This window comes from Gymnoscopelus microlampas, assembly GCF_963454915.1.
Source record: "Gymnoscopelus microlampas genome assembly, chromosome: 13".
Lineage (NCBI taxonomy): Eukaryota > Metazoa > Chordata > Actinopteri > Myctophiformes > Myctophidae > Gymnoscopelus > Gymnoscopelus microlampas.
Genome location: NC_139950.1, coordinates 9826396 through 9844410, shown reverse-complemented (window position 1 = coordinate 9844410; position 18015 = coordinate 9826396). Strand labels below are relative to the sequence as shown.

The following is an 18015-nucleotide window of genomic DNA, read 5'->3' as shown; positions in this document are numbered from 1 at the left end:
TTTGTTTTTACTTAAGTAAAAGTATCAATGCCACAATGTAGAAATACTCTGTTACAAGTAAAGTCCCACAATCTTACTTGAGTAAAAGTACAAAAGTATTGGCCTCAAAATATACTTGAAAGTACCAAAAATTAGGGGCGCCAATGGACTAGTGTGTCAGAATGCTGCCTGACACTCCCCGTCTCTATCTCTCCCTGTTTCCTGTCTATCTCAACTGTACTATCCCAATAAAGGCAGAAAAGCCCCAAAATATCCTTTAAAAAGTACCAAAAACTTTACCAAACTATAAAAACAACAGAATAATAACCAAACCTAGACTTCCAGTGCAGAGACTGCTGGGCTGGCCCCAAAAAGCTTAAGAACCACTGGTTCTTAAGCTCAAATCCATCCATTCCTTCATTCATTTCAAAGTATGCACTTGTTAGAAGAGCACATTTCCTCGTTTGCCCTTTTGAATGATGGAGAGAGAGAGAGACCCGTCCATCCTCATTGATCTGGAGGGAGACTCAGTTGTCATAGCAGCACTGCAGTGAGATGAGTCACATGAGGTCCCAGACGTGTTCTCATCAAGCCTAGCAGAGATCCTTTATCAAGGCAGCATGAGATTGAGGTCCTTAGAGGCAGTGTAAAGAATGTACATGTCAAGGACCCCCGACCTGGAAATATATTGTCTGTTTACTTAAAGGGATAGTTCACCCCAAAATGACTTTTTTCCTATCGATTAGTCACCCCATGGAGACTTCAATTCATGGATATTGTTTTGTTTTTGAAGCATTCCTAAGTCAATAATTTGATGACCGGCAGCGGTTCCGATACAAGGAGTCTCTTTTGTCTCCTACTGGAACCACTGCCTACCGGTCCGCTGGTCATCAAATTATTGGCTTAGGAATGCAACAAAAACTAAAAAATATCCATGAATTCAAGTCTCCATGGGGTGACTAATCGTTTTTTGAGGGTGAACTATCCCTTTAAGAGTTGGAGGAACGGGAAGACCCCTGGTACTAAATACACACGACTATAACAATGATTTCTATCAGAATATAGACATATTTAACACTTGTTTTGACCACAAAAAATATCACATGTCTTTATACAGCACCTTTTTAAAGGGCAATTTCACAACACTGTAAGCATCATCAGACTGGTATCAATAATGAAGAGTTGTGATGGAACACTTCAACCCACAAAAAAATGAAACCACATTTTAGTTAAGGAAATTTATTGATCTTGCTGCAACAGTGTCCACTGGCATTGGCGTTTCGTTGAAAATAAAGTTAATTGAAATCATAACAGAAAGTTATAGTAAGTTGTTTTTTCAAATCTCTTTGCAACATACAATGTTAATTGTTAAGTCCTCGATGTCAAACCAAATAGACCTCAAATGAATCTCCCAAGAATAATGATGATGCTATAATATAAATGTGTTTTCCTTAGCCCCAAAATGTGCAATGCAAAATGGAAACAAGCAAGCCATCAACACATATTGCATAAAACATGTCCAGATGACCAACAAAAATAAAACAAAAAACCTATTTGACAGACATCATGTCCCTCACCCAGTCAGCAAAACTAACTCAGTAAAAAACAGATGTCTCAGAGTTGTTTACCTGCTCATTCCTAGCTGCCATTTGGACAGAATGCAACCATCAAAAAGTGCTGAGATCGTGTCAAGGAAAACTAAACAAAAATGTGGTAAAACATGTTGGACTCTTGAAAAGTAAGCTCATATAAATCACATGCAACTTAATAATGCTGACATATCCCAAATTCATCATCCCAAATCATGACATGTAGGCAAAGCCATCACATTGTGAAAAGACGAAGAATGTGTCGGAGCCATTACCAAAGCAAAAGTAATTCTCAGTGTGTATGTTTCTCAACAGCTTTATACAACATTAACTGCGGAACATTACAGCTGAGAATAAGCAATATATATACCTGATGGACAGTATAAATTGATGACAAGGAACCTGGTTTTAGTAACTGCTAAAGTCAAAGTAAGACACCGGCAGATGTACTTGGCAAAAGAACACAATGGATTAAGGTCACTGGGGAGAGACATGACGTTTAAGGAATTGTACCTACAGTACCTAAAGTCTGAAACAAACAAGCCTTTTTGATTCCTTCACAATTTGGTTCTTTTCGACTACAAAGGATAACCCAGAACCTTCCATAACCTACAACTGTCCAGAACCCATGAAGTTCTGTGATTATTTTTGCTTGTTTAGATTTCAAATTATAACGAGAACCACTCCTGAAGGGGGAGGTCTGCCATTAAAAAAAACATAGCATAGTGAAAATAGCCGATCTACAAGCTCACAGCACATCGCAAAGTGACACGCTGTGAGCTTGCAGGTCTGCTATCTTAGCTAATTTAGAAAACAATTGAAAGTCTAAGTACAGAGGTTCTAGGTTTCCAGAACTCAGGGTTAGTACTAGCCCCAAAATACCTTATCTGAAACGGGCTGCAGGGTATGGAAACAAATCCAGAACTCATGAACTACATTATATAACAGCATAGTACGGTTAGCTTAGTTCTTGTGGTGGAAAAGAACCATAGAGAGCACACATCAAATGGCCTGACTTGTCTTATACCAAAAACAAGTCCTTACTCATTAACAAGGAATCTGTGTACAAGTGCAATGTGGCAAATGATTTATGAATTGTTGTTACTTATTCATACACTCAGTCTCCTGAAAATCTTTTTTTTTTGGAAATTAAGAAAAGGTATTAAAAAAATAAAATGCATATAAAAGACCTGGATAGTTTCAAGTTTTCAAAAGTTTCCCCAATAGTTAACCAGAAATTTATGTTTCAATCATTTCCATTATTGTACTAAAATGTGTATAGTATGTATAACAAGAGTACTTAAAACACTGGACAGAGGGCAGCAAGTCACGCCATTACCTAATCAACATAAAGCTCTCGCCAGTGCAACTAATCAAATAACTCAAGGTAACCATCAAATCTCTATGGTGACAGGTTATAAATGTGTCTTGCCAGGAAATGTGTACTTTAATTATTATTACAGTAAGGTCGTGATGATATAAAATGCTGATTTGATATATGTGTTAGCCAAATTACAATCAGTGTACTGCCTCGTTACATACATGAAACAATCTAATGTTTAATTTACTTGTTTTAAAACTGTTTAATTGTGGCCTAAAAAAAAAGTAGGAGTTTAAAAAATATATATTTTCACCCTAGACATGAAATACACAAGGCTTGTGTCGGTGATAAAAAATAAACGGTATGAAATCTTCTGTTAATTTGAAAATAAAAACACAGCATCCCTTTACATAGCTTCAAGTGGAAACTGAGCAGACTGAATAACTGATAAAGAGATTGGGGAGCTTTTTCACGGAGTAGCAAAAGCAGCAAATTCCATTTAAATAATAATAGCGTTCCAAACACAGCCTTCCAAAACCAAACATTCTGATGATGAATTTCAAACATTCGGACTGATTCTAAGACCGGTACGTTGTTCTAGCGCAGTGGTTCTCAAAGGTGGGGTTCAGGGGTGTGTGTAACTCTGAGAGTGTACAAATGGAACCAAATGGACCCCTACGGGTCCATTTGGTTCCATTTGCACACTCTCAGAGTTATGGTGGTCCTTGAAATTAAAAACGTTTGAGAACCACTGTGTGCAGTTTCTCAGGACCACCGAATGAAACCCTATCTGCATTACTATGATCTCGTAAGGATGGTGACTTACAGAACGATGCACACAGCAAACGTTCAGATGGATTCCGTCTCATCTAGGAATTGGAAAACATGTGTGGATACATTAAACTCAGGCCCTTCCCCTTGGTGTGTGGTTCATTTGCACAGCTACTGGTAACAATGGAATCTATTCCACTAGACCGCAGTCTTCTAGCTAGTTTCCAAGGTTATCCATAGCATTCCTGATGACATACAGTACTGTATACCCATGGTTTACACGCGCGCGCACACACACACACACACACACACACACACACATTACACCCAGCAGCGAAAACAGAGAGCGAAAGAAGATGGCTGCCACGATGGCTCACAATATTGGTTTTTCTACAAGCCAAGCCACTGGCACACATCTGCCAGGTTGTTTACTTCTTCCAGTGTGGATCCGGTCTGTTAGATGTCCATCTCAAACTGAGCATCATCACCTGAAACACACCCAATAATACATAGCATTAGGGGTGCAAATATTGATTATTTTCTTCGCGATTGTTCCTTCAATTAACTTTTCGATTAATCGAAAAATAGAGAAGTGGGTTTTTTAAATGTTTTTTTCCTATTTTTTATTCTTTCATACATCAATACATTGATTAACCAGAATAACCACTTAAGCATTATTCTATTTTTGTCGCACAACAGTGTCGTGATAAAGCATTGTCGCTGTAAACCTCTTACTGTATGTCCAAAACGGTTACTTTTCCATGAAATGGTAAAAAAGAACCTGTGTTCCAATGTATCCATATTTAGTTGTGCTGGGCAATTAACCGAAAATATATCAAAACCGACATTTAGAACTAATAACGACTTCAATCGTTCATCATCATCATCCTATCATCCTATCCTATATTCTATATATATATACATATATATATATATATATTATCCTCGTCTGTTGCTCTGTCTGTGCCCAAAATCTCTTCTGCCCAGTTCTCCTCAGTGGCTGGAGCAATTGATCTGCATTTGCACACAGCCATTGACCATTACCACGTGCACGGAACACCAAAGCCCGTTTTTCGCTTTCCCCAAATGTCAGCTGTTTATTAGCGTTTTTGTGTTCGCTGGCTCCCGGGTTGCCAAATCATGTGTGTCAAACAAGCGCCGGTGTTGCCACATCTGTGAGACAAGCGGACCATGACGCGCGCGTGGTGCTCATATGCCCTGATGGGTATGGTCTAGTTAATCATAATCGAGGCAAAAGTTTGAAATAATAATGATATCGATTCGAAGTCATATCGCCCAGCTCTAATTTGCACATACAAAGAATTTGTCCTCTGCATTATTTACCCATCCCAATAAAAGCAATGAATTCCAATAATACAGCACCAAGGGAGCAGTTATGGGTTAAGCGTCTTCTGCAGGGACACCTCCACACACACACACACACACATACAGTAGACTGGGGCGGCCAAGGGGAGCAACCGCTGACCTTCCCATTCCCAGATGGCCTCTCTACCCACTCAGCTACGGCCGCTGTGGGCTTTCCTTTTACAGCGAGAGCGGACACTGTTATGAAGTTGCGGCAGTTCTGTGCCAATGATTTTTGCTCCTGCCTTTACAGTGTTTGTTTTGTAGCAGTCTGCAGTCCTGGGTACAGCGATAGAAGTTAACAAAAGCTTTGGTACTACTCACACCATACGTCTTGAGACGCTTAAGAGTTTCTACTTTCAAGAGATAGGTCATCCATATTATTAACCACTTTCAACATGGCATTTTGGGCATGACATTAAAGGCAAAGATTTTCCCAAAACAATGTGCAAAATGTTGTGAGCTTGTACATTGCCTATTTTCACACAACACTGTCACATGATAAAGTATAAATTAGAAGTATTTTTAAATAACATTTTAGAGTAGGCACTAGGCAATTATTTCTCCCAATTTTCTCCCAATTTAGCCCATAGGAGTCCGTGCAGTGACATAAATCGCCCTCCCCTGAACACAGCCAATTGTGTGCAAATAGATGCTCAGCAAGCCGGCTGTGGATTCGGTAGTTCGGAACTTTCTTGACCACTGCGCCACCCATAAGGCAGTGGTGTAAATTAACTAAGTACATTTACTCAATCGCGACGCGTTGTGAGCTTGCAGATCTGCTATTTTCAAACATTTTAGTACTTTTGTACTTTTGCACAAGTACATTTTGAATTCGGGACTTTTACTAGTAACAGAGTACTTCTACATTGCAGTATTGATACTTTTACTTAAGTAAAACATTTGAGTACTTTTTCCACCACTGCCATAAGGCTCAAGAGGTTACTTTGTCCCCACCAGTACCTGGCTTGCCATCGTGGTTGTTGGCTTCATTCTTCCTGTTCTCTCTCAGGACGTTTTGGCTGGTCACCCCAGGAATGACGGGCAGGTGGGCTGGGGGGGTCTGAGCTATGGGGGAGTTACGTCTGTCCAACAGGAACTTACGGTCGTAGATGATCCGTGTTCCTGTGAAAGAAGACAGATATGTTCAAATTATTGTCACTTTGTTTTTCTCCATGATCCAAATGCATATCAAATGTTTCAAATAGTCACTAGCACATAAGACTATACTAGTGCTGTACCTCATGTAGTGCACCTGCTGCTATCTTTTTTTAACCTGCACCTTACAGTATGTCTAACCTCATGTACATACCTGCTACTTTTTATGCTACCGGTATATGTAAATGTAAATATCTCCCTCTCCCTCTCTCTGCCTCCATTTTTTCCCCACAAAAAAAGATTTAACCCACTTATTTACACCTGTAAACCTGTGATAAATGCATTTTATTCTAATTCTGAAATTGTAAAATTAGGCTATAGTAAAATAATGTTGAGAAATGGGCCAAGTACTGTGACATTACATGTTTTGGGTCACTGTGAAAATAGCATGGCTGAGAAAATGCTTAGATGCAACTCAGACCATAATTAACAATAGTGGAATAAATTATGAATTGCATCCATTCACTCACAAAAGCCATAATAAAGCAATTTGACAAGGCTTTTTACTGCATGGCATTTGTGACATTAATAGAAAAATACATTTTGTTTAATGACAAATCATAAATGGTAATGAAAAATCCCAATTTGAGCATAATGCAATGATAATTCATTCATCCAGAATCACTGCGCTGCAGAGCAGCCAATCACATTGTATCGACGGAGGCCAGGGGGCGGGACTAAAGGCATTGTTTTTGTTTTGATCGGTGACAACGGGGCTGACAAGCTGTAGGCCAACATCCACAGTCAACTAAACGGTTTAAAAAAAAACATATCCAAATAAAAATTAAAAACACAATAAGTAATAAATAAATAAATTAAAAAATGAAAAGTAATAGATTAAAATAATAATACAAATAAAAAAAAGATAAATAAAAAATAATTAAAAAAATCAATAAAACACAATAAGTTCCCAAATCATAGGGTCGTTAATACCTCCCGGAGTGGTAGAGAAAAAAGTGCCTCCTGGGGTCGTACAGTAGTCGTGAGGTAGCTGAGTTGTGTCGCTGATCAGGATGGTCCGGGTGGTCGGGATGGCCCTGCTCTGGCTCAGCTGACGACTGCCTGACATGATGGTGGTGTCACTGATCAGATGGGATCTGACTGACTGACTGGGGACGAATCCGATCAAACTGGGTGCTTCTTTATTAGGATCCGGGCCACCACCGTGTCTCTCTCTCTCTCTTTCCTCCTTGTCTTTCTTTCTTTCTCCCAGTCAGGGCCTGGCCGTCAGCAGCACCCAGCTCCCCACACAGCACCCAGCAGCAGCAGCGAGCAAAGGCAAGGGCAGGAAGCACCACACGCACAGCCAGGATATGAAGTCAAGCTAGAGGTTTTTTTTTTCTATTACTATTTTTAGCTCTTACATGTCGATGCTGTAATTATTTACAGCATCACTTGTTTCACCTTGTTTTGAAAAGTGCTGTATAAATAAAGTGTTGTTGTTATTATTATTATTATTATTATTATTGTTGTTGTTGTTGTTGTTGTTGTTGTTGTTGTGTGATGAAATTATGCGAGATTCCACATTATTGGATTATTGATTAAAACTCTACACTACAAAGTTACTTTCTAACTCACACAGTGTGCTATTTTACCCCTTCACTGTAGAACACTTTGTAAATGTATCTTAAAACACAACAATAATTCGTAATAGAATGCACAGTAAACTTGAAACTTACTTTATTATTATTTTTTTAAATTACGAATTTAATTTAATTTTGTTTAATTTATGTATTTGTGTTTCAAAGTTGCATAGCTCTATCATAAATCCCACAGACCGGCGAACCGCCTGGGCAAAAACAAACGCACCCACACCCAGGCTTTGTCGCTCCGTCGTACGTCGGTGTCGCTTGCCAATAAGCACAGATCTACAAGCTCACAATGCGTCGCGGTGCTAACTGAGTGCGACGCGTTCTTAGCTTGTAGGTCTGTTCGTTTGGGCAAGCGATACTGCGCGTGCGCATTGCAACGTTCATTCAACCCGGGGGGATCAATTCACTTTGAATATTGTAGATCCGGTCTAAAGCAGATACGGAAATACTTTATATATGCTGCACGCATGGGTGTGGGAAAGTACCGGATACAGTAGGCGGGACTCTAGACCGGATATTAACAAAGAGCAGTTAATAGAAACCAAAGCTAAAGCTATGGCACAGTTCGTGCGGAAAGCCTTGATGACGCGAGGTTTCAACTTCAGACTGAAGCCGAGGAACATCATTGAATCCAACAGCCGGCTACACAACGCACAAACCTTCCGAAACAAAGCCAAGATGAGCTTCACAGTCGAGGAGAGGGGGAACCCCAACACCCTGAGCTACCGCCTGTTCTTCAGTAAGTCATGTTTTCACTTCTTTATGTTTCTTTTTGGCTCGTCTTGTTGAGGAATCGATTCGAAGTCCATAAGCTCCCATGTCTCCCGCAGGGGGTTTCGCCACATACAATGATCCCACGTGTCACTTCTATTCATTGTGTCGGTGGGTTCGACCACCGACCGTACAACTCCTGCACGAAGTTGTCTGTGTAAACACTTAACGTTATACAAGGTATTGTTTATGTAAATGTTTTAATTGTTCAATATGCCTGTGCTTGATCATGCCGGGTTGTGGCACAGCACGATTTGCCTTTTATTACCCCACGTTTAAAGCTACAGTCCTTAAGTTTTATGAGGCAATTGCATTTTACAGCCCAATTTACTCCATCGATCATGATCATTTCAGGAATGAACTTGGGTTTAATTTCTCGGATTAGATGTATTTCCCTGTAGTCTGTGTAGTGTGTATCTTGTTTCGTATTAAGCTCCAGGGTAATGTTGGTGGTGGAAAGGAAGACAACGCCCTCTCTGGTCTGATTCAAAGGCAGGCATCTGATGCAACTCACTACTGCAACACAATACAAAGCCCTTACTGATGGGGTATCTGCAGTTGACTGTCCATTACAGTAGTTGGCAGATGTTCAGTTTTAAGACATGCACCATTTTAAGTCTTGCTTCTTAATACACAACGTCCAGGAACAACGTTTTTAAGTAATTTGGGCAATGGACATGTAATAACTGTGGTTGGTTATATCATACTTTTTTTAATTTCAAAGACCCCCAGTTTGACGTGCATTAGACTCACACTCTCCCCCATAACTCTGAGAGTGTACAAATGGATCCTTACCGGCACATTTGTGCTTCTGAGTTACATATACCTGTAAGTGTCCAAACTGTCCATTTGGTTTGGGGGTGGGGCAGAACTTTAGAACCACTGTAGTAATGTATTGTGTACCAGTTTATATTATCACAACTTGTCTGCTCTCTTTGACTGTGTTAACAGCGTGTGTGCATTTTTTTTTGTCTCAACAGAAAATGCTGAAGGAAAGTACATCTCACCATTCCATGACATACCAATGTATGCTGATGAAGGCCAGGTAAAATAAAATGGTCACCTTCATTAATATCCAAACTAGTTACTTAATGATGACCATGGTTGGGAGTAAACCTCAACCTTTGCTTGGTCTTTTACTGACAAGTATGTTGACTTCCTGGTTTTCAAATAATTGGAATTGTTCAGGCCAGGGTGCATGGTGACTCAGCCAGTTGATGTGCAGACCATAATGCTCCCTGCTGTGAGAGGACCCGAGTTTGAATCCAACTCCCGTCTTGTCTCGCATGTCTCTCCTCTCTCTCTGCCCATGGTTTCCTGTCTCTACACTCTCCTATCTGAAATAAAACATAAAGTATTAAAGAAAAGACAAAGAAAATTAAACCTTTCTGTTTAGCACAGTTTCCTCTTTCCTGTGGAGAACCGCAAGGTTCATAGTCTGATGGGGCAATGGCCTCTACCCTGTACCTGCCCAGTCCAATATCTAATGTGATTGCTCTTATCAGTAACAACAACTAATGACGTAGATGTAATTTTTCATTTCACACAAAGCCATCCTCAGACATATTGTGGTTTGTAAATTCAAATGGTAATCATTTTCCAGTATTCTGTATTTTTGTTTTGTTTTGTTTAACATGATATGCAACACAATTTCATATACTTGAATCAGAATTGAGACTGATGAATAGGAGCAATGTTGTAATGATTACAATTTTACCTTTGTAATTGATACATTGATGGATATCATAATGTGACAAATATTTCTCCTTCTCTCTTCCAGAACATCTTTAACGTGGTCGTTGAGGTACCAAGATGGACCAATGCAAAGATGGAGGTAGGCTCCTCAAATGACCTTGACTTGCACCATCATGTTGGGGCCAGATTTTATTACATACATTCATTATTGTAAAAATGTACACAGTCACACATAGTTCATTTATAGGCCTAAATTAACAGTTCCATTTAAAAGAAAGTTGTTATTTGGCAGTCATCAAAGGTGATGGAAAAATAGTAATAATTTCATTTTAATCTTGTTTACTTTCAGATCGCTACAAAAGACCCTCTGAACCCAATAAAGCAAGATGTGAAGAAGGGTAAACTGCGTTATGTTGCCAATGTATTTCCACATAAAGGGTACATATGGAACTATGGAGCAATACCACAGGTTCGTTTTTCTACCAGTTCGCAGGAATTATTTCTCCATCTAATTTACTTTGGGGGGGGGGGGTAAATCAGTGAGGGAAACAATTGTGTTTTAGGATTATAAACTGTGTTTGTATGTATATGTAACCCTTATTTAACAAGGAGACTAGAGTCACATTGAGGTATAAAACCTTTTCTGCATGTGAGACCTGGCCAAGCCGGGGCCAAAGCAGTACAACTAAGAACAAAATGATAACAAAAAGTGCAACAAATTCAACCAAAAATGTATAACTTAAAAACAACTAACAGTACCACGTTAGTGCTCTAAATTTAAAAACATGAGCAGGACATAGACAGCTTTTCCACTATCTGCCACCTATAATCCCATGAGATAAGGTGATCCAATTAAAGTTTTGCCTTGCTGCAAATCATTTCCATGACCATAGTCCTTTATTGATTAAACAAGCTCATCTTGCCTGCCTTAGTTTGAACAATAAGTAACGTACAATGCAACAATTTCTCTGAATGCAAGTTATAACTGTTGTGTGAAAAAAACAAAAAAAGCTGCTTAACCAAAATAGGATGACCAAATTGTAGCACTCTATTACCTAATTCTGATGATTATTTTTTGCTGTCTGTGTAGACGTGGGAAGACCCAGGACACAAAGATGGAGACACTGGCTGCTGTGGTGACAACGACCCAATCGATGTTTGTGAGATCGGTAGTAAGGTACAACAGTTGCTTATAACGCTTTGAGAACCACTGGTTTAATGTATTATTTTAGATTGAGTCACAATGACCATCAGCCTCTATTCTGGGGCCAAGTGTGCCGTTTGTTTGGTAGAACAGGTGTACAATGTTATGAAAAGGCTTTTCTGGGTAATAACGCATCTTTATGCGTGTGCTGTGGAGGGATTACAGTACAGTGTTTCTATCTAGTTCTACATATATGTGCAGGGGATGGATTACTGTAGTGTATATGTTACAGTACATGTGAGAAACCAGTACAAGTGAGAAAAACTGAACGTTTTTCCGGCACGGGATGCCGCGGCCGGCTCCCTTTTGAGGACGGGCCCCCCGAAGGAGACGAAACGCAGCCTGGGGCGAAACGTGCCCTCGGGACCGGGGCGGCGATCGGCAGGCCCGCTAGCCGTCGCTATAGTTTTTCTTTTCAGCCGGGGCTGCCCGTGCATTCGCCCGGCGCCCCGGCCTCATCCCCCTTCCCGTTCACCGCGCTCCCCGCCTTTCTCACTGGTACCAGTTTCCCTCATGTACTGTAAATATATACAGTAAACTGTATATAGGATGTATATATGTAGTCTATTCGTTTTTCTATTGTGAAGCATGTTTGACTTTACATTGTGTGAAATGTGCTATATATGAATATAATTGACTTGAGTGGCTTTTCTAGGTGTGCTCCCGTGGTGAGGTAGTCAAGGTGAAAGTACTTGGAGTTTTGGCCATGATTGATGAGGGTGAGACTGATTGGAAAGTCATTGCAATCAACGTAGAAGACCCTGAAGCCAGCAGCTTCAACAGTAAGCACAAGCTTCCCTTTACATAAAGAGCAACTTAATACTAAAACCCTTTTGTTTGTTTGTTTGACCCCTTTTTCTCCACAATTTAGTCATTATGCCAATTGATTCCTCCCCGCACACATTTCTGGGTTGTCACTGCTGTTTTATCCTACTGACTCACCTGCCAGTGAGGAGCCCTCACCAGGAGGATGTAAAGCTTTCGTCCTACTCCTCCCACCCAACACTCCCTGCTGACCAGTGCCGCCCCAGCCCATAGGATTACGTGCAGTAACAATAATCACCCTCCTGGCCAGGCTTCCCTCCCCAGAACACGGGCCAAATTGTGTTTGCGTAGACACTCGACAAAGCCGGATGCACCGCAGTGGATTCAAACCCACAACCTCTGCGGTGGTGGGCAGGCACTTCACCACTGTGCCACCCGAGGTGGAAAATAATGTGCACTTAATGCTAGCAATTGATTGTTTATTGTCTGTGGAGTACAGTCCCAACATTATGCTGTCTGTATGGCCGTCACTCGATTTTAAAGACGTGGTGAAATGAAAAATACGTCACTATAAGTCACTAAAAGGCCAATCTTAATTACTTCCTGTAAACGCAATACTGTAGCTCACGTTCCTCTAAACACAGCTGATTTTAATTACAGAGCTACTAGAATATGTATCTGAAAACATTTTAGATTAGAAATAAGCAACGTAGTGACAAACATGCATCACAGTGGCCGTCTCTCTCTCCCTTGGGCAGTGTGAACCGGCAGGCTACAAACACTAGCCCGCTGCAGTGAATGAGATTCCACCGTTCCATAGTCTGAACGGATGGGGCCTTCTGATTGGTTGCGAGGCCGTTTCAGACTGAAACTTCAAAACCAAAAAAAAACATTTCACCAGGACTTTAAAATGGGTCTTCCCAGTGGCAGGCTCTCTGCCAATCAGCAACGAGAAGTGGCCTTCTCCATCAAAACATGGCAGAAAACCAATCAAATGTGTTAAACAAAGGCAGGTCTGTTTTGTTAACCTCAACAAAGTGTGTGTGTGGGGAAGACAAGTCCGCGACTTCCTCAAATGCATTTTTTATAAGCATGTTCAAGATAAACACAGGCTATTAAGTTTTTTTAATATTCCAATTTATTCGCTGACAGTCACTTCATTTTAGGGATTGTGAGTCTAAACTATTAACTGTTTTGTGATTTCAGATATTAGTGACGTACAAAGACTGAAACCTGGCTACCTGGACGCCACAGTCGACTGGTTCAGGAGGTACAAAGTTCCAGATGGGAAGCCAGAGAACCAGTTTGCCTTCAATGGAGAATTCAAAGACAAGGTACCTCACATCATGGCTTAGTCACACCTGAACATGAATAGGGATGGAGCTCGAAAACCGGGTCCATTATATACCCGGGCATGAATTTATCGAGACCCGGTTTTCGATAAGCTTTAGGCTTGTCGAGCCTGTTATCGAGTGCAGCGGCCCATGACGTCATGTCTAAACTATCAAAACAAGAGGCAATCAAGAAATAAATCTAATCACCCACGCTGGCACAAACATGTTGGTCTAAAAGTGTATTGATAGCTGCAAGTTGTGCCAAACAGCGCTGTCCGTCCCTCAGTCTATCGTTGCCGAAAATGGCAGATCTACAAGCTCACAACGTGGTGCGAACAGACGCAGTGTGAGCTTGGAGATCGGCCATGTTTGGTGCGTGACACCGTCGTACGATGAAGTATACATTGCGCTTTTAAAGTGACAGTGCACACATTAACCGTTTCTTCAATATTATTGTCCCAAAGTAAAAAGGTCACTTGCCTTCTGTCTGTTAGAAAAGTACTGTATTTGAAGGCCCTAGTAAAATGTAGTGCAAGTGATATATTTTGGTTAAAACAAAGAAAAAAGAATAGAAAAAATAACTATGCATTTTTTGTTTATAAAAATTTGAAGAGACATGGAGATTTTATAGTAATTATTACAGTACTATTCATAATATAAAGCCATTTGACACTTATTGCACATTATATGAATGGTTGTTTTAATGATAGGCAAAAATATTTTTTACTTTTGTCATCTTCATTTAATTTTAGATAGTGGTCAGCCACAAACTCACTGTTACAGCTGGCCAATAAAAAAAGATACCGGTTCTGTTCAGAATTTTTCGCCTCACGTCTTTTTTCTTAATAATACAAAAAGATCGATAGTGGGCTCGATAAAAGCTCGGTTCGATAAGCAGCCTCGATAAGGTGCTCATTATCAATAAAAATTAACGAGCTCCATCCCTAAACATGAATGGTTTGACATGCAGTTTTCTGATGATATGGGATGATGTTGCAAACAGTTGTGTTTCTAAAGATGGACAAATAAACAAACCTTTAAGATATGTTGCTTAATTAAGATTTCTAAGATAAAAAACAATTGCTTTTATTCTGTTTTCAGGACTTCGCTATTGAGACGATCAAGAGCACTAACAACTTTTGGAAAGCCCTCATCTCCCAAAAGACCAATGCTGGCGAACTGAACTGGTGAGTAGAGCATTTAGTTGTACTTTGTAAAAGACTTTGTTTGGATTGAACAGACTTTTCAGGGATTTGCTTTCAACTTGGTCTAATTTACTGTCAGTCCAATCGTGTTACATAAAAGAAGCTGCTTGTCATGCCAATACATACAAACTCAAAAAAGTATAATAAGGAAACGGATGTTCTATTATTGGCCAAGGGATAGTCCTGTAATGTCACACTCTTTCAGCGTGGTGGCCCCATTCTCACTGTCAAAAACACAAGGCGACCTAAACCATTAGAGAGGGCTTACCGTCTAGCTTTTAAAGCCTGGCAGCCGACCAGCCTAATTACACACAGGTAAACCACATTCATGCTGAACAATGGCCTACTGCCTCAGGGTGCTACTCTCTCCTTACAACCTGCCACAAACCACACCGTGCTACCACATACACCCGGTGGCCACTTAAACCCATTCAATCCGGGAACGCATCTGTGTCATTTTTAGATTTCTTTGGGCTTTTAGAAAATTGCAGATATACAAGATATATAGCACTGCTTCTATTGTGTTCCAGCTTGGATCAATCCAATGTAACTAGAGTAGTTTACTACTACCCTATTTGGCGGTATCACAATGAGTACTCATTTGTCAAGGTTTGAAAGAAAAAAGACCATGACTTGTTTTTACATTTTTTTTTGATTTTGTATTAATGTTATATTATCATAGAATTATAGAATATTAGTTGTTTTGCCAGTAATTTGCAGTATCCTCATGGCCCACCAGTGGGCCCCAGGCCGACATTTTGGGAATCGCTGCTTTACAGAATGCAATCCAAGCACACTGAGTCTTAGTAGACGTGTGGTGGTGCAACAGTTTAAGCTTCTTGATAATGAATGTCCATTCATTTTCCTCCCCATGCAGCAAAAACACATGCGTCTCATCTGGTGAAAGTCCTTTTTGCTGCTCAGCGGTGGAGGCCAAAGCTGTTGTTGATGAGGTCAGTGCCATTTAGTTTTGGGTGTGGCTCCTGAATCCGTACCAGTATCCAATCTCTCTACAAGCTCCGAAACCAGGAGTTTTAGGTCATGCTAATTTTGTTTTAGGTCACACGGCCATTAACCACATCAAAACCATACCTAAAATTAAACATCTCTTACCTAATGCCTAAACGCAACGGTAGTTTATATATATATATATATGTATTTAAACATTATGTTTTGGCAGGTGCTGCTATTTATGTAGATAGGAGATTTTGGGTATGATACCATGCCAGTTGGAGCCACTATCTTGATTTTTGAGGCTATGATATCTCTTCTTTTTTATGGCATTATTTCTTTTTTGGTGTGTCCGTCTGTCCGTCCCTATCTTATGAACGCGAATCTCAGGAATGCCTTGAGGGAATTTCATGACATTTGGCACAAACGTCCACTTGGACTCAAGGATGAGCTGATTAGAACTACGAGGTCAAAGTCAAGATCACTGTGACCTCACAAAACACGTTCATTAAATTCCTTCAAAGTATTCACTACATATACTATAGTTGGCGGAGGCATACAACCGCAATGTGGTATTTCTAGTTTGTTATTATTATTATTATTATTTGATTCAAGATTTTCACATATATCTGTCCACTTTTAGACCTGTCCGTGTGGAACGGAAGACCCTATCCCCTCAACAGGTAAGGAGCTTCCTGTTTATGTCCAGCTAAATGATTATAAAGGTTATTGATTTGACCCTTCAAACCACTGGTTCTCAAAGTTGGGTCCGGGGACCCCCAGGGGTCATTGAGGGGCTTTCATGGGGCCCCCCAGTTAAGTAATTCATAGTTAGGAACCAGCTGGACCCGTATGGGTCTGTAACTCTGAGAGTGTCTAATTGGAACCAAATGGATCCTTATGGGTCCATTTGGTTCCATTTGAACACTCTCAGAGTTATGAAGGTCCATGGCCTAATTTATACCAAACTGGGGATCCTTGAAATGACTGATGAAAAGTTTGAGAATCACTACTGAGGATCATGTTGATGATGTGTTGTCATTTTACCACAATACGGTAACAAAGTTATTTTTTTCTCTTTACAGTGGACCAATGGTTCTACTACGAGAAGAAGTAACCCACAAGCTACCTGAAGTGGACCAGAATGCATGTCTCATCTGATGAAGACGCACTTGAAGATGAAGCACTTAGAGCTACCATAGATGGGGGTTCTACTGCTTTCCCTGTAGATTGGAGATGACTGCATCAATAACTGTAGAGAGGAACACTGTGAACTGTACTTTGTGTTTTGGCCAATGTTCCACATATTTAAAACAAAGGTCTCTTTTGAGATGTGCTGTCAACTACATGGTACAGGTAGTTTTCCCCAGTAGCTACACGTGTACCTTATGAGACTCGACTGCTTTAATAAAGCTTTTCCGTTAAAAACATTGTGTGGATTTCTAAGCATTGAATTTTGTCTTGGGTACGAGAGGCACATACATTTTGCTGTAGAGGCCTGGACCCAGATGTCATGTATTAACGTCTATTTGGAAGATCATTGGTACCAAAATGACATCAGAAAAGCCGCTGTGAAATAAATAAAAAACACAATGAAATCAATAAATGAAAAATTAATTGCATGTTAATAATGCATTGAATAATATTAATAAATATCTTTCTTATTTTTCTATGGGACCAATGGTTTTATATTTTTGGGCACTTGGACATGCATTTATTTTGGCATTGCAAGACTGCCCCCTGATGTCCGCTCAATGATGGTTTGTGACCAGTCTTTAAATGGTGCTACTTCTCCCCCTAGTGGTGACTGCCCTGAATTACCTGTTGTGATGCCATCAGATATGTATAAGAAAAACATGATCAAAAACTTAGTATTTTGTCGTTTCCATTAAATATGAGTTGTGTGTTAGATATATGTGTGCTGTATGATTAGGGTTCATTAGCCAAAAGGTTCTGACTGTTCTGTATTATTAGGCTGTGGTGGGTTTAATGCTTTCAAAGGATCATATTCGGCATGTGACCCCCCCTACCGCACCCCATCCCAATGGTGTAAAGTAACTAAGTACATTTACTCAAGTACAATTTCGAGGTATTTTTACTTTACAGGAGTTCTTCCAATTTTCAATACCTTTTCTTCTACTCCACTACATCTCAGAGGCAAATATTATATTTTCTACAATTATTTGAAAACATTAGCTACTAGTTTCTTTGTAGATTTTGATTATTATAGAGATTATTATATTATAAGAGATCTGCTATCTACAAGCTATTGGGAACTTGTAGTCAGATCTGCTATTTTCAAAATATTTTTATAC

General features: G+C 40.0%; 2 protein-coding genes across 2 annotated transcripts; one reads left to right on the top strand and one right to left on the bottom strand.

The window, feature by feature from the left end:
* Positions 1-1202: 1202 nt before the first annotated feature.
* Positions 1203-7456, bottom strand: eif4ebp2 (eukaryotic translation initiation factor 4E binding protein 2). The gene is made up of 3 exons (XM_084077173.1): positions 7117-7456; positions 5989-6150; positions 1203-4148 (listed from the first exon to the last, which is right to left on the bottom strand). The coding sequence occupies exons 1-3, from the start codon at positions 7250-7252 to the stop codon at positions 4117-4119; spliced, it is 330 nt and encodes a 109-aa protein (XP_083933299.1). The 5' UTR covers positions 7253-7456; the 3' UTR covers positions 1203-4116.
* An 898-nt stretch (positions 7457-8354) lies between these two features.
* Positions 8355-17250, top strand: ppa1b (inorganic pyrophosphatase 1b). Its single transcript, XM_084075587.1, has 11 exons — positions 8355-8514; positions 9527-9591; positions 10327-10380; positions 10591-10710; positions 11332-11418; positions 12101-12227; positions 13417-13544; positions 14646-14731; positions 15627-15702; positions 16344-16383; positions 16786-17250. Exons 1-11 carry the CDS (start codon positions 8358-8360, stop codon positions 16815-16817), a joined length of 972 nt encoding a protein of 323 aa, XP_083931713.1. The 5' UTR covers positions 8355-8357; the 3' UTR covers positions 16818-17250.
* Positions 17251-18015: the final 765 nt, after the last annotated feature.